This window comes from Nyctibius grandis, chromosome 14, assembly GCF_013368605.1.
Source record: "Nyctibius grandis isolate bNycGra1 chromosome 14, bNycGra1.pri, whole genome shotgun sequence".
Classification (NCBI taxonomy): Eukaryota; Metazoa; Chordata; class Aves; order Nyctibiiformes; family Nyctibiidae; genus Nyctibius; species Nyctibius grandis.
The window spans coordinates 13078062-13095805 of NC_090671.1; the positions used below are offsets into that span (position 1 = coordinate 13078062).

Consider the following 17744-nt stretch of genomic DNA (forward strand, 5'->3'; position numbering starts at 1 on the left):
TTTGCTCCCCGCCTCAAACAGAGCTCCTCGCTGAGTTTGACATCACCACGGCACAGTGGCTTACAGTGTTTTTTCATCTGTAAATGAGAATCATGAAAATCAGCATAATGCAATTGTGAAAAATACCCTTTTCACCCAATGACCTTGGAATAAAACGGATTGCCTTGGGAGTGTGGAGGCTGCAACTGTGGAACTAACGCCACAGAAACGGAGGGTTTAGAGAACCCGTTATAAATTCATGCTGATAAATTAAAGAACTCTCTAAGCAAGCTGGAAATAGGTCAAATTCTGATTGTTCAAAACCAACTACTCAGTGGGGTGTTGCCCAGACAGGTGGTACCTTGTGATAAAATTGTTGATTCGTGTAGTACTTCCTTACTGGAGCACTGGCACGTCCATGAAAATTTCAATTCTGTTTCCATCACAGATTGCATTAGAGAAAGGCAGCTGAAGAGTTAACGGCGTTGCGCCAGCAGGAAACCTACTGCTACAAACGATAACACGGGGCACATGTTCACATTGAGTTCTTTCATTTTTTTCACTTAAGTCTGAGCAAATACAGGGCCAATGAGAGGAACCAGATCCGCAAGCATCAGCGCCCTCCTCATCCACAGACAAGACGACGGCGTTACAGCTTCCCACACTCCACTGTGTCAACGTGTCATGACCTTTCTCCCAAGGGGACACCTTTCGGGTGACAGCACGTCAGTCCCCGTGGTCTTTCCGTCACACGTCTGTCTGCCTTCACGTGGAAGCTGGCTCCAGGCTCGCCAAATGCTGCCAGAGTGGTGATTTAGGAATTGGACTGATACTGCCAAATTGCTCTGCACAGATCCCTGGCTGAGGGCAGCCACCAGGTAGTTAGCAGTGAGCTTTCTGTCGCGGTTCATCTGGGCCAGACGTGAAATAGTGATCTAAGGAGAAGCAGCTCAGTGCTTCATTTCCAGTTCCTGAACCAGCAGTCACTCGGAGAACAGATTTCATATTGCTTATTGGGTACTACACTACCCATACTTATCAATCAGAACATCCTCATCGTGAGGACATTTTCTAGGCACTGAACTGCTGCTACATACTTCTGTTGTAGTGTGTTTTAGAACAGCGAGCAGCGTCATACTGTAGGAAAGTCTTATCAAGAAAGCACTGGAAATCAGTATATTTAAAGATAATAAATACAATAGCAGGCCCTAACTTTTATGATTGTGGGCAACTATATGCATATGACTTCATTAGTAGTAACATCCATGGGAGTAAAGATATATAAATAAGTAGTCCTAGATTTGGGTTATTTAAAGAAGTCTAAGAACATTTATTATTATAGTTCCAACGGAAGTAAAATGGTACCACTAATATAAATGGAATAATCTGATATCCAGCTGGTAAAATGGCTGGTCAGATGTACTGTTTTCTCATGTCTGATGCCTCTCCCTATTTCATCTCTTAGGTCCATGTGGAACTTGCCTGCAGCTCTAAGGACAGTTGAAGTCAACACAACCAAATAACACCAAGTTGCAGAGACTGTACGGGTTTTATGGCTGGAATACATCCTCATCCAGTTCTGGGTAAAGGTAAGGAGAAGCCTTTTGAAACAAAGCAAGCTGCTGCTCATGAGTGACTGTCTTGTGATCAGAGTGATCAGTCTTCCAACTGGAAGAAATTTGGTAAGTGCTGAGGCCCCAAATTTAACTACGCACACTTCTTATTTATTTGGACCTTCACAAGGAACAGGCAGGTATTTTTCCATATGGCATGTTTAATCTGATTAGTTAACCAGCTAGGCTATTAATAATAACAAAGTAAAAAAATTAGAAGTAAGCTTTTTGTTGCAAGTCAGGAAGTAAAGATATAACTGTGAAATTCAGTCAAAGCTTTCTGAATGCTCCCATCAAATCATGAACTAGGTGGAAAAGCCAGTGAACAGAACCCATTAAAGCTGCATTTATTAAATGTCCACTTGTATAAAGAGCTAAAAATAGCACTTGAGTTTTTCCAATTTTCTTTTCATAACAGCTATTATGATTTTCTGCTTCATCTCAGAAAGTCATTTTGCTGCTGCTGTAGCGTATAATCTGTGTGCCCTTTCTTGGTGCAGTACAAATGACACAACATAATCAGATCAGAACAACAATCACGTCATCTTTGAGTAACTAGCAATAAACTGTTTTTACAAAGAAGAAAGATGAACTATTTTTAGGATAACTCTGAACAGAAAAACAGAGAATTATTATACTCAATCTCACTCTACATCATTGCTATGAGTTTCAAAAGCATTGCTTTTTCCTGGGCAGCAGGCTAATCCGTGTCATTCATCTTTGCAGAAATGGTCTCATCAAATAGGGTTTCTAGGGTTTTGTTACAAGTTTTGACTTGAAGTACATAAAACCCCCTTTCTCCTTGCCCTGTCTGGTGACTCTGAACCACAGGCTGATTCCTAAGTCACCTAAATGCCCATTTTTGGTGGTTATCCTGTGTTTCCAGCATGTCTTGCATCTAGTCTGTGTTATTTTACTATCGCTGGCAAGTATTCAGCAAAACCCTCCTTTAGAAGTCCAGGTATGTGACCACCATAACTTCCTTCAGCTCAACAGGCCCTACAGGGCAGCACAGGTGACGTACAGTAATAATGGCACAAGGCTAGCAGGGAGAAAAGGTATAGGTGTCTCTGGAGGTGGCTGTGCCCACGCTATATAGTCTGCATGTGCCCTTCTCCTGAGCTTCTCCCTTCCAGATCGATACCTCTCCCTTCAGTGCCTTCCTAAGGCCCGTTCTCCTGCCACGCACAGTGATCAGCTCACGGAAGCGGTGGGCAGTGGTAATGCAGCACATTCTCCCCACCCCGGCCGATTCTACCTGTGCCTCTGCCCTACACCACAGCCTGAAAATGTGCGTAGGGGAAAACGTGCTGCTTCTCCTCATCCTGGGAAAGATCAGTGTGCAGCTGTTGAGAAAGACTATCTGCAGCTATTCAGCAGCGTGGGAGGGCTTACATGAGGATGTCCTGGGAATCCATGGGTCTGAGACCCATGCCTTACACATACGCTGCAGTTTTGAACCCTTTGGGGGGCATCTGAAATAAATTTCATTAAATGACCCATTCAAACCTCTTTTTCCCGTGGCCCAGCAAGCTACTTGACACTAGTAATTTACCTTCTTTTACCTAAGAAATGTAAAAAAAAAAAGATACCATACAGTCAAAATGTAGTCATCAGATTTTATTTTAGTTCTGTTAACAAATAGATTTAATGTAAAGGCAAACTAGGAACTATATAATTACCATACTCTCTCGATAGAGAAAACAGCAGATCTCATAGCTAGGTACCAGAGAAAGCGAAATTATTTTTTATGTCCTGAAAAGACATTCTACTTCAGGCAGGGAAAACTAAACCAAAAAACCTATCTAGAAATTCAATAAGCCAAGAGACTAAAGAAGAATAGCAGGAGCTCTGGTCCTGCAGACTATCTCTCTGCTTCTGATCTTTGATTGTGGCTAAGAGGCGCTCATCCGAAATGATGAAGCGTGAGGGACAGTTTCAAGCCTCACCTACATTCCTCTTACCCTGGGTCAGCTGTGGGTCTCATGATGCGATTTTAAGGGCAGTGACAGTTGCTGGTAGCTCCCAGGTCAAAGCCAGAGCACAAGGCAGCCTTGCCTATCTACCTGTTTTGCATACCCTAACATAGGCAAGAGCCCCTGTGCCATGTTTACATCCATCAATAACCCTCCATCCCTGGGATGACCCTCTTTGGGTAGTGTGATCACTTTGGAACCACGCTGCACAGACAAAACAGCACAAAATGTCTTCGGTGGAGAAAGCCTTTAGCTGACCACTGTTTACACTTTCACATGGGCAACTCAGAAAAACCAGGACAAGAAAAAATACATTTGTTAAAAACAACAACAAAAGATAATGGAAAAAGCTCAGGATCCAAGTAATTGTTCTCAGAACCTACTCCTGACGCTGTAGCAATGACCTGTCTCCTGGAAGCACAATCAGTTTAATTCAACCGTGGAGGAAAGTATGAGTAGGAGTGTGCAGGCAAGGTCTGTGCAGCTCACAGCGAAAATGGCTCCATTCTTCCTAGTCACACTAGATGAATAAAGACAATAGGGAAGGCGAGGGCCAAGCCAGGAGGGCCACAATTATACAATATCAAGTCCCAGGCCTTGCAAAAATGTAACCTTAGTGATACAGAATAAGGAGCAGAGCAATTACGTAAATTTTCTGTGACCCTGAAGAAGGATTTCTTTTCCTTTGATCTCTCTGCAGATGCGTGCCATTCCCAGCCTCATAAAACAAAGATTTACGATGAGGTTCAGCCTAGTGCAGCTCTCATAACAGATCCTCCTAACCATGTTCTGGAGTCACTTAAACAATGGAGCAAAAGCTTCGCAGAGTGGTTAATTGCTCTCTTTGTTTATCCACCAAAACCAAATCATGTACAACAAATTTATGTAGAAATGATGAAAGCAACAATATTTAGTATGAGGTTACCTTTAGGAAGCCAACACTGTCTTCTTACTTCATGTTGGTATCAAGAAAGAAGAATTCATAATACAAGCCTATCTTTACCTCCTTCCTGAATGACTTGACCAATGGCTGTTTGATTTTGTTGTTTCAGAAAACATTCTCTCTTACATTCCATTAACTGCTCAAAATCCTGCCACATTCTCATTTGCTTCATATTTGGCCCGTGACTTTCCCGTACAACTTTCTGCTTCTCTCGTAATTTCTGTTAAAAATACAAAAATATCAGATTTTTGGAACAGTTCTACACCACAAAAATCGCTTACACAGGCAGCTTGGAATGACAAAGATTTTTCTATGCTACTGAAATATGATTTTGTTCAAGTTGATAACACTCCTTGCAAGTGATAAATGCATTAACACCTCGGACTCAGATGTCTGCTTTGTACGGATTGACAATTATTTCAATGTTTTAAAACTGTCTAAATAATCGTCTTATCTATTTGAGAAGTCATGCTAAAATTCTGAATTCATTTCCATACAGAGCTCTTGCAGTATCAAGTTGCACACTGGAAGGGATTCATATCATGATATTATAAACATGAAATCGATGTTTTACAATGAAACCCACTACAGATTATTAATAGTGGCAGCCCAACCCTGTAGAAATTGCTCACAAAAAGGAAATTAATAGAAGAAAGACGTTTAGTGGGACCTGGTAAGCCCAACCTCGTCCATGCTGATCTGAGCTTCATACGAGATTAAAAACAGCTAACTGCTTTTGTTTAACGCTGCTGCACTGATGATCCCCTGGCCTTTAAGACCAGTGATAAGGCTGACAGGCTCCAAATTTATTGTCTTCAACAGGTTGCTTTATATACAACATAAAATTTGAGCTGGCACAGTTTGTTATGCCCATGTTTCAGTTCCTTATCCAAATGGTTTTCAGGGAATGTGCTGTCACGTTAAGCTGTTTGACTATCTTTTACGAGCGGCTCATGCTATACTCTGCAGGAAATCAAGCCCTGAAGAGTGAGCACGATCTCTTTTCAGGGTATTAGTTACCAATGCCAGCAGTAATGGAATTTTCTTTGTAGGCTGCAATATGCTTTTTATAAAAGACTGACCACAGCCTTTAGTAATAAGCCCCACAAAAATATGAACAGTACAAAGTTTTTACAAGGTAAAAACCTCGTTCTTACCTTCCCAAGGTTTTCTTGTTCAAGGATCATTCGTGTATACTGTTCTCTAAAGGAAACAGAAAATAATTTTATTATGATTTTATTTGGTTCTATGTAATAGGACAGAATAACGATGCAAGCAAGGAAAATTATGAAAGTATTGGGAAGTTTGTACATGAGATAGAAGAGGAAGCATGAAGAAACCTTTTTGTCACCGGACAACATTTCCCTTGACATCAAGGATCTCTCTGATTTGCTCAGTTGTGCAGCTGGGAAAACTGATACTGGATACATTTTTGAATGCCCTCACATTTTTGAAGCAGGCATGATTACCGCTCCTTCCAGCTTGAAGACCACAGCAAGATCATTTAGATAAGATATACTTGATCCCTTTTTAATAATGCATTTATAGCCTGGCAGTATTCTGAGGTGAGCCACAGTGGCCTCGTTTGTAAAAGCGTCAGAGTTTACAAATCCACAGCCCTTAGTTGCTGTGAACGAAGCATTAGAATGAGTGGGAAAATACAGGAATGAAGGGGAATAGTCTTTCACCCCAGGTTTGACAAACCCAGTGACTGCAATGGAACCGCTGGGCGTTCCTCACTTTCAGAAAACAGCCGTCACATTTAGGTGCCTAAATATAGGCTTCGAAGCGTAACTGTTGACATTCATTATTAGAAATCTTGGCTGTACACCTTTGTCTGTAACAAGTGGCTGGATCACTTTCTGACATATGCAAACTCGATACATGAAACCTGACAATATAATATGCAAAGCATAACAGCAGGATTCAGATGCATCACTATGTACTTATTTTAAAATTTATTGAAATGTGACAATAAAAAAACCTCTTCACCGATTCACTTGAAAAAAAAATTATTATATTTTGTGTGTAACAGGTACAATTAGAGGTGAGAGTTTGCTAGCAGAATACAAAATAACCCAGCTCATCTAAAGAACTTTCCAAATTGCTCACGGTAGAAGAACACTGCATAGAGAAATCTTGATTTCCAAAAGAAATATCAGCCTTCACGACACCAGAGGGTGAAGGTTTGCTAGAGCGTGGTGATGAGCAGCCGGGTGGAACCAAGGCACTGCGGTTCTTATATTCCTTCCATTTCTACTAAGCACTCCAGGCTTTCGACTGGAGCCCTTGGGCCCAGGCCACCTCGTCCTGCCTGCCATGCTCCCTGCAGAATGGACGTGCAAGGAATGAAGCTGGATCATTTTATGATCTCTCACCCCTGCACAATCCTAGCCAGAACAAATCAGGGCCGACCTCAGGCTGCTCCAGGTGCTGTGCTGCACAGCCAATCCCCAGCAATCCTCTCCACATCAGCCACGCTGAGTCTTCTTACTGCCACTGGCACACAGCATATGTTCACACACATGTGGCCTCAAGAACATACTTCTTTCTTTTTAAGTAGAGTTTTAAAAGTCATCGTCAGAAGATTAGATGTCTTTCCTAGTAAGTTTTTCTTTACTATTTATAATGATGCCTGGAAAGAATGCAACTTAATAACTTCATTAAAAAACCCACAACTTTCTATTTTTAGAGAAGAAAATTAACTTTTCACATTCCTAAGAAGTGACTCCACGGAACAGAGAGTTTATATTCAATAAAGAGGGTTGGAATTAAGATATTTTTTGTTCAATACGTTGTCAGGAAAGTGCTGTTCTATTTATGGTTCATTTTTACTCCGTTTACATTCCAGAGCCTGCTGAAAAATACATTCTAAAAGGATGTCTAGAAAAAAATTTTATCGTCTCATTTTATATTTTGCACATCTCTATATTGAACTTTGTTGTAATTCATTTAAACGCGACGGGCCTGCGACCTCTTACAGAAGGTCAGAAATGTGTGCAGTCACTGTGAGAGGATAATTTCCACAGCTTCGGTGCCCACAGTTAGTGAGTGAGACAGGGACAGCGGCGAGCGGTAACGCTCCGTTCGCATTCTCCTCCCATACCTGGAATTACATAGCTGGGCTCACGCTCAGCTCCAGCCTTTGGCTTTGGTGCCTCGTCTGGGTGAATACGCACACTGTGGATGTTCATGTCACCAGTGCTGCAGCTGGAGAGTTTCTTGCTCAGCATCTGGGAATAACCCCAGACCCTCCCCTTCCCTGCGAGGCCGTAAAAGGACCGTGCCTGCTGTCTGACCCGCGTTTCCTCTCAGCTGCTTGGCTGAGCCTTTCATACTCATGAATATTCACATCATCACTGAGATTTTTCTCACAGCCACTTCTCTTTTTATCCTTCTGCTTCATTTTGCTGTTTCATAGTCTTTCATTAGAGAAATCTTTTCTTTCCTACAGCCTTCCATTATTTTGTGAGATGGAATAAGAGGCTTCTTAGCCTCCACTCACATTCTATCTCCTCGTCCTTTTCTTCTCCCACCCTAACATTAGTAGCCTTGATTCTTTTCTTATTCTTATTTTTCCTACATTGTTTCCTATGTAGTGTGTAAACATTTTCATGCCTCAGATCCCTGCAGAAGGTCTCTGTGATGGATATTAATCCAGCCCTTCATTTCCTAGTGATCTCTGCCTCATGTTCTAGAAGAGCAGGAGATGCAGCTCCACTGGTACCAGTCCAAGGTGCATTGGGACAACTTCTAGTTCATGAAGGATATGATGGAGGAAGAGGACCTCATCTCTGAGTGTCTCCTGAGGGAATCCCTGGAGTTTTCTCACTCCTGCACACTGGAGTCTCAGGGGGAAACTTGGCAGAGGCATTATGTCTGGTAGAGCCACACTTCCTGCAGGACCTCGCTGAAGCACAGCTCCTCTGAGCTCGTGCCAGCCGGGGCTGCAAGTTAAAACCACTACCTGGGGCCTATAATCTCCAGCGGGAAGGGAAAATCTTTTGGTATGTCTGAGAGAACTGGTAGGTTTACAGCAATATATACTGGAATTCGAGATGCTTATTTTTAGATTATTATAGTGTTTCTAAATTTATCAGGTGAACTCCTCCAGCTCAAATGCCAGTGAGAAAATTCCTAACTTCAACCTTAGTTTATGAATATCCCTCCAGTTAACACAAAGGAAACACATTAACACACTTACCGCATTGCCTTTCGTCTCTCCTGTGGGTCTGGGGAGACGTACGCCTTCATTTCTTCTTTCGCACGCTGCAGCTGTATTTCTAGATTCTATAGAGAAATACATAACTAAATAAAATATTATAACTGCTATTTCGTTTCTCAATGAACAATTTGGTGCCTCTTGTGATCTTACCCTTTTCATGCAGTTAATATAACGGTAGTTGCTTTCTTCCTGAACACACTCCTCAAGAAGTCCTTTCACTTCCTGTAGTACAAGAATAAGATTTCAAAGGACGTCATAACTGGAAGTCCACCAGAGATGCCCCCTGTTGCCACATAAACCGTGAGAGTCCGTAATAGAAGCAGGCATAATACTGAACTGATAATTTCTTAAATGTTTCAATAGTTTGGGCTTTACAGAAGACTCTTTCAAAGTGAAAGACAATTATTTTTTTTAGATTTGCAGTTTCAGTCACAGTTAGAGATGCTAAATGATTGTTAATTGGTGTTCATTAATATGACTGGCTTCTAACAGTGTCCTGCCAAGACTCTTGTTCCTAAGCACATCTCAAGTGCTAAATACAGTTGTGAATAAGCATTTCCTGGAATACATCTGCAGAATGTATGTTAGAAGCTACAGACATGTTAATAGTATATTAATTAGCAATCAATAATTATGTTGAGGAGTATGGAGGTAGTGGGTTACTCGCATCTTTAAATGGTCCATACCAAAAAAACTTAATAATCCAAATGGAATTCATGTACTCGGGGTCGCACAGCAGTTGTCAACTCCAAAGCTCTGTCACTATGTGATTTTCAGACCATCAGCTGGAAAACTCAATTCTACGGTTCAACTGCAAGAGTTTGCTGGCAGTCGTGTCCAGCTTAATCAGTGGATGTGATTGTGATCATCTGTTAGAAAATGACTAAGATTTGTCTGCCAAGAAAAAAGCCTTGATTGCTGTTGTAAAGTAGGTCTTACGGAAGGTCTGCTTCATAGTAGGTTCATCTGTGGATTCTTTTATTTTGCTTAGATTAAGCCATACAAAGGTACTTTTAGTGCAGGAAAAGAATTATCTATATATGCACCCACACTTTAGATGTATGCCTTTTTTATTTTGAAATATATTCCTTATGTGGGCAAGGCCCTGAAAAATCAAGTCCAGACAAAATTCACAGGAGGTGACCTAGGGACGTAAAGCAGATTCATATAAACATATTAATATTGGTATGTCTGTCCCCACCTTAAAGGATTGCAGTGGTTTAGGTACCTCCCTTCCTAAAAGTGCTATAGTTCAAGCAATGCATAAACTACACACACACAAGCTCTTAGATATACCTGTATATTGTTGTATGTTTAAAACTGTTGTATGCAAGAATGCAAGACAGTCACCTTTAATGAAGTACCTTCACCATCCACCTCAGTACATTAATTATCCATTGGATTGGTTGCTAATGTAATGAATCTGCTAAATGCATATAAATATTTGTCTTGATAAATTAATCCTTATTTTACCATCAAATTCTTTCCTAACAGACACCATCTAGGTCAGCAGGATTTCTGGCAGATGCATCTTCTTTTACAGTATTCTTGCTAATCAAAGCTGGACATCAGTGGAGGGACTGATGTACCACTGGGGTCATTCGTTGCTGTTCAGAACAGGAGATGTGTGTGACTGCAGCTAGTCCCCAGCAGCTTCAGGCATGGTTTGCACAGCTGTGGGTCACCACGGACTCAGTTCCACCTGAAGTGGATTTGTACTTTCCATATCCAGAGGGAAGGCAGGGAAAATATTGTACTATAGTGAATGACGTGTTGCACAGCAGTTGTTAATATGCATGAACAAGTCACCATCTTACCTGTTCCAGCGCAGAGCGATTGCTCTCTAACCCCGCTGCACAACTGTCGTATTGGATTTTTTTTTCATCACATTCTTGAGTTAATTCCTTATGTGAAAAGGGCAAAAGGGTACATAAATGAAACCTGTGATTGACTGACAGGTGACATTCAGGCAGACTGTCTTCTTGGTGGTCTCACACCTCAGCCTCAGCTATTGGCACTCTCACAGACACTCACATAAACCTCGCAGGCACACGGGTATTATTTCACCCGGGGAAGCCACTAGCCTCCACCCGCATACTGGAGGATCAGCTGCACACACCACCACAGAGCAGGCAAATTTCCTCTTTACAGCCACATCCGTAGCGTTAATGCGGTAGGTTAACAGGGCAGTGTTTGCAAGAAGAAAGGAAAAATAATTATAAAAACAGAGATTAAGAAGGAATTAATATACTTGCTACCTATGGGAAGCCAGCTTTCTAGTTGTACACAACAAATGCCTTAGCTGGATTTCATTTAATAGACCCATCAAAAGTAAGTTTGCTGGAAATTGGGTTGATAGATACATGGGCAGCTCTATTTGCTTCTGTGGCAATCAGCCAGCTGTGGACCTGAATGACTTTTTTTCAGCTCTCTATAAAATTTTGAAAACAAGTGGATAAATCTGTCATTCCTACAGACTAATACAGGACTTAGGTCAATGTACTCAGCTATTGGGATGAGATATTATTTGCAATCCATTTAAAAAGGAGAGCATTCGTTGAGATCATTAGGGCTGAGATGCAGAAAAATCTTTGAAACCAATTTGAAAACTAACTTTGCTACGGTTTTGAACCATGATTTGTAGTAATTTTTTTAAATTGCTATAAAGGACCAAATTTCCAGCCTGATTTTGTGCCTGCACTGTCAGCTTTTACGAATTCCAGTCTTTTACACGGTGCCTGTTGCAAATCACTGTTGCTATTCCCAGCTTTCCTTAAGAGCTGATTATGCCCTTGTACAGCACTACAGAGATCTGTAAATTAGACTTATTTGTGATTCTGACTTTATTTATATAGAACGAGAGAAGTGTTTCTACTAACCTGGCACTTTTGACGCAACTGTCTCAGTTCTTTGATGACAGGAGCTAGGCTGGCCTTCTTCTCTGCCACCATAGTATTCAGCTTTTTTACCTGATAGAGGGACAAAATAATATACGTTAACACTATGATACTAACAGTACATTTATATAATTAGGAATGTGAAAAGAAAGAGGAGAAAAACCAAAATATGGGGAGAAAAAAAATGTGTGACGAAGCCTGAACTATATATAATGGAACATTAAGTTCAGGCCGAATTATCAAAAGGCAAGAGCCCGTGTTGCAGTGGGGTCTTTACCACAAATAAGACAAATTCTGCTCCCATTGTTTCAACTGGGAACATCAGGGAGAAGTCCAGAAGACAGCCTGTGTGCCAGACACCTGAGGAGCTTAAGGAGTAGGGGAAAATGAAGGAGTTGCATAGAGGTGGACTGAGAGAAAGGAAGAAATCCTTAAGAAAACAAACCAATAAACCAACCTGCATAGGTAAAATAAAGTTTGAAAATGCTAAACCAGAGTAACTTTAAAATATATATACTGAAAATTCAAATTTGGTGCAGCTTTCTATTCAAGAGTCATTCTGTTTTAATTATACCACTTTATTTTAAAATTGCCCTAACGACTTCAAAGAATGCTATTTTGCTTTTTGCTCTTTTATAATATTTTCAAATTAGAAATTCAAGCTCTGTCTTGCTTCTATGGCTACGTGGGAAGTTAAATTAAAACACGACAGATCTAAGGGCGATTGAAAATTAGGCTATAGAGAAAAAGGCAAGATATTTAGCTCTTTAGGCATATTAAGTATTTTTTTAACAAATGCTTAACTCCAGTGATTTAAAAACATTTTAGAAAAAGATTCTGTTAAAGATTCAAACCATTCCTCTCTTCCAAATAACGTGCAAGAACAAATACGAAACCACTTTAGAAATCACAAAAATGTACAAAACCAAAACCAAGACTTAATATCCTTAATGTTTCTGAACGGGAGGAAAGTAGGATTTATTTGTAGGATTTAATTTTTTAATAATTCTAAATTTCTTCTTCGTACATTAAAAGAAATGCACATTTTAGTAAACTTTTTCAAGATTGCCTTTGCAGATGTATACTGCTTGAAAAGTTTTTTAATATAAAAACATAGATTAAAAGAAAATTTAAAACCCAAACAAAAATATTAAACTTGGTTTTACATGCTGAGGAACCAGATATGCAAATTGAGGAAATAAAATAGTTTAAGACAAAAATCACCATTTCAGACATGTTATCTAGTGTCCGGCCTTTCATTTCATCCATTTCACTCTTTACTGCAGATACTCTTTCCAGCTCCTCCTGGGTGTAACTATATCCAGAAATACCTTTCTTGTCTTCAATAGCTTGCTGCAGACAAAAAAATAAATGCTGAGCGTGAGTCCATTGATGAAGTAACCTAGCAAACTCCTTCACTGAGCCAAAAGACTGTAAGAAAGCGGAAAAGGTAAGTCCTGTAATCAATTTATTTTAAAAGTGATTAATAACGTAGCTGCCAGAACTACTAACATTTTATCTAGTGCCGGTACAGCAGGATAATAACAACTCTCTGTAAACACAGTTTGGGCATCCAGTGCCCAATGAAATGAACAGGTTTCCACAAAGTTAAGCGGGCTTTAGGTCAGGCTCTGAAGAAGTTCAATGTGTAAAATCCAGATGCTTAATCTGAAGCAGATATAAGATAAATAAAACCAAAATATTCTGATGACAAAAACACTGGTATTAGAAGACAACACTACAGCAGTAGGTTTTTGTGAACGACACAGGAATTCTCTTTGCATTTGGGATACATGTATATTCCCTGAATGCTTAGTTATGTATAGCAGAAATCCTCCTGCTCTTCTGGCTTAGAAGAAGTATTCATCCTGTTTTAAATTTTTCACTGGCTGTGAAATGCATTTTCTTCTAAATATTCTGGAGTTAGAATTTTTCCTTCCTGCCTGTTCTTTTTTTTAAATACTATTCCTATATATTTTGCAGCAGTAACTTGAATCCTACTTGCTGTTTATAATTATCAAAGCCCTTACTATGTATGTGGATACCAAAAAGTAATTTAAGAATCCAGCCTTGCTCTAACTGGAGTTAGTGAAGGTTTACCATTGACTTTAAAAAGCAGGGTCAAGCCCCTCAATCTAAAAAAGCAACTGCAGAACAGTCCTGACTGCCTGTAAGAAACAGTTGCTGAACATGAAGTACAGCAGCTCAGCGTAGTCAATAGATAAAAATAAATTTTATACCCTAATGACTCTTTTACTAATGACAGCAGGAGAGCTGAGGATGATACACATCGGAGTCTAACAAAACAACATCCGTGTTATATAGCTGTTAGCAGGGGAGGAAGGGTGATGGACTGGGGGAGCAGTCAGTGCCTGTATTACCAGCTGCTGCTGAACAGCCTCGTGGCGCTGCTTTAGGAGTTCTTCTGTCCTCTGGAGGATCCCATACTCAGCTGTAATTTCTGCTATTTCCAGTCGCTTCTTTTTATAAAATGTGTTCTTGCTCCGGAGCTTATTAACATAGTGTTTAAACTGGAACGACAGAGAACAGAAATATCTTTTAACTTAAAACAAAAAAGGGCCTTATCACAGACTTGCTATAGAAAATGTAATTACCCTATTTGGACTGCACGTTGAAGATGAAGTGTTTAGAACAGACGACTGGAATTCAGGATTCCCAGGGTCTATTTATTTTCAGCTCTGCATTTGTTCACTGAGATCCGGAAAACCAGCTCTATTGCTTTCTGTCCCAGCTCACTCGTTTGTAATAGTGAGCTCATTTGGTTCTGCTCACCACCATTTGACAGCTGGAAAAGTAATTACTCTTTGCAAAATGTTGTGAGAATCGTGGATAATAAAAAAGTTAATGTAAGAGTAATTTGCACTTGTAATGGAGCACCAGATCAGTGGTGTGTAGCCCCAAAGAGCTCTGCAGACCAAGAAACACAGTAAGAAAGTGCAGAAAAATTGGAAGAGCAGAGGGCATGGGAAAAGACTCTCTTTTTTTAAAATTCTAGTTCTCAATAGTTAAAATTTGTTGTTCTCTTTCCTTGACTCTTGCAGACCTAAATGATATCACTGGCCAAGTTTTTAAAAACAGCAGAGTCCTTACATAGAAGCAGAGAAATGCAATATCTATTTCACTCAAAATCTAAAGTAATGGAGAATTTCTGCTTTTATTAAAGACTAAGTAAAATAACACATATGCTTACAGATCAACAGCCTTAGCTAATTTACATCTGAATCCATGCGTGCTCAATTTGTAACACATCTGAAGTATCAGGTGCTGAAACAAACATGTAGTATTTTTCTTTGCCTCAATGTTTTCCATCTGTCAAACAGGCTTTGCTCTTATATTTTATGTGAGAGCTATGAGGCAAATGCCAGTCACAGCTCAAAAATTCATTCAGATCCCGAGATGGGAAGCAAATAAAATTTATTAGAGTAAATGAGGTAAGACCAGGCTTCAGTACGTTCCTTGATGCGGAGGGGTTCAGCGTGTGCGGAGTGAGCATAAAACAGGCAGCCCCAAGGAGCAAACAGGAGTTTAAAACTCAAACATAAAAGAGCTTAGATTTTGAAATTTACATTAATTTTTCTTTTTGCAAAATTATGCCTCTCCCTTCTAAAGAATATATCCAAACCCCCAATGTGACCACAGCCTAAGAACCCCCAGAGTAACTGTATGTTCTATAAAAAGTGTCCTGGGCAAAATGCCCACAATGAAATCAACCCTGTTCATCTGCCATCCTGTGCAATATCTAGGCCAAAGCTGCTTCTCTCTTGCTATGCTCCAGAACTATTTTTAAAGCCAAAAGCTATAAACGTTTTTGGTGAAAGAACAAACCCACAAATTACTCAATGTGCTCTATGCAGAGTGGACCATGCGTGGCTTTGCAATACCATCTTACATTGTGCGTACTACCTAGGACAAGGACAGACAAGGTCACCCAAGCCCCAGCACGGCACAGCGGAGGCACTTCTGTTACAGTCACACTGTCTTTGTTACATTATTGGCACACTTAATATAGTACTACTAGAATTAATGATTTTTCACAGCAAATTCGAGTTAATTGTTAATACAAAAGTTAGTTAATACAAAAGGCTTTTTTTTATTGCTTAGACAACACTGAGTTTTCTGTGATTTTCAAGAGATTATAAAAGTATAAATACAATCTCTCCAAATAACTGAGGAAAATTTAAGGGAAGCGCAGTCGTCTGTCTTGATGGAGTAGTTCCAGGGATATTTCATTTGACCAGTGGAATATAGTAAAGAATGATGTAAAGAATTAAACTTACTTAATATGTGACCACATACAGCTGTAAAATCTGAACGATTTTCTGTCAGTTTATCCCAGGATGAAAAGCAAACTTTTATTCTCTTCACTTCTACAGCTACTTTCAAGGTCTTGAAAATAGCTCGAGTGGGAGGTAGAGTATTTGCATATTCAATATTCAAAGCATAATGTATTTTAGAATGGAAGTCAAAGGATCTTGTTGATTAAAGAACTGATTCCACCCATGTTCTATTATTAGTTGATTAAGTTAGGACTATATAATAAAAATTTCATCCAAAACGAACTACAAGTTGCTCACATTGACAAGTGAAACCTGTTCATTTGGGGAGGTGAATGCCTATCTTTCGTCGCAATCTCTGCCTTTTTCAAAGCAAACTTAACCTTTCACATAGCTTTTACTGCAGCAAAGAAGGTAAAACAAGATAGAAACAATGGTGGCAAAATGATAATATCTGTAGAAAATCAATCAATAGTTTGGCAGAATTTTCAAAAGACTTCATCTGCTCCAAACACAGCACAGATCAGCCCTCAAAATCTCACTAACCCAAGGCTTCTTTAGAGCCATCAGAGCTGGAGTTATTAGATTTGACTCCGCTTAACTCAGCAGCTTGTAGGGCTCTTATGGCAAAATTAGGTTTCTTCAGCCTAAAAGCTGAGAATAATTCCAGGGGTTTCTAAAAATTATACATAAACTTCTTGTAAAATACCAGTGCTTTCATATGTGCAAGCATTACTTCTGAAGCTTCATACAGCTCATGCTCCCATCTATATGTAGATGAAAAATCAAGCCCTTTAAATGCTATAAAACATTATGTTTTACTGTGGTAAAAGGTCTTTTAAATAATTTGAATAGTTCACAAAAGAACAACATTGTCTAGCCATAGGACTTTAAAGTTAACTACCCAAAAGGAATCCATTTTTGAGCGGCAGCATTTTCCCACAGACCAGGTCAACTGCTCCCTGCGTAGAAACTCAGCAGGCTCGACCTACAGAGTTCCCATGGACCTCGCAGTGCCCGCAGTGCTGCACCGTTCAAGGCTATGCCCACTACTAAGCTTTTCTTTCTCAAGCAACTTAACGCAAATGTTATTTAAGCTTCAAAGATTAAATGACTGGACAAGAACCAAATGCTGGCGCTGGGTTCGCAGTTAAGTAAACAAGCCTGGAGCCCCGTGTTTGCTCGCCGAGCCGGAGCCCCCTGAGATATAAAAACCATCCAAATGAAAGCAAAGAGAGATCATGCTTTTTCACTTGGCTATTTTTACGAGGGACTGTAACATAACACGCGTGGAATCTGGATTATGAAATAGAGTGAATGAAAACAGGACTTTGATCTCTCATGTAACGTCCTGCAGCACGCAGGTATCCAGCATCCCTGGGCAGATTTCCTGGATTATCTTGCATTTTTGTTGAAAGAATCCAGCAATGCTAATCCCTCATGCTTCTCCACTTACTGCAATCTGAAAGAGACTGCTACCCCCAGATTAAGTTTTACCACGCTTCTGGGAAGTAATTAAGAATTACGACAATTCTAAATATGACAAAATCGAATCACGGCTATTGAAATGGCTTCTCCAGGACCAGGCAGAGTCTGGCAGGTCTCCCCCCGCCAGGAAAGCACATAAGCGTGTTGCCTCCATGCCTCAGTGCGTTGCTGAATTGGGATCAAAGCCCAGCTCCTCTAATGCTTCGGCTGATGCTTTCACTATAAGCCCATCATTTCGTCTCCTTAAAACTACCATTTGCCCCCTGTGAAGTTTTCACAAGGTTCTTATTCCAAGATGATCATTAAAGGAGAAAATGGATAAGCTTGT

General features: G+C 40.1%; 1 protein-coding gene across 1 annotated transcript in view; it reads right to left on the reverse strand.

Annotated features, from left to right (window-relative positions):
• Positions 1-3250: 3250 nt before the first annotated feature.
• IFT81 (intraflagellar transport 81) overlaps positions 3251-17744 on the reverse strand; it is a 37512-nt gene continuing 23018 nt past the window's right edge. Inside the window, exons 11-18 of the mRNA XM_068412555.1 lie at positions 14015-14164; positions 12858-12986; positions 11616-11705; positions 10554-10640; positions 8887-8958; positions 8716-8801; positions 5669-5714; positions 3251-4731 (exon numbers count right to left, since the gene is read on the reverse strand). Of these exons, the coding sequence (XP_068268656.1) occupies positions 4549-4731; positions 5669-5714; positions 8716-8801; positions 8887-8958; positions 10554-10640; positions 11616-11705; positions 12858-12986; positions 14015-14164 (843 nt within the window). The 3' untranslated portion in view covers positions 3251-4548. The remainder of the gene's footprint in view (positions 4732-5668; positions 5715-8715; positions 8802-8886; positions 8959-10553; positions 10641-11615; positions 11706-12857; positions 12987-14014; positions 14165-17744) is intronic.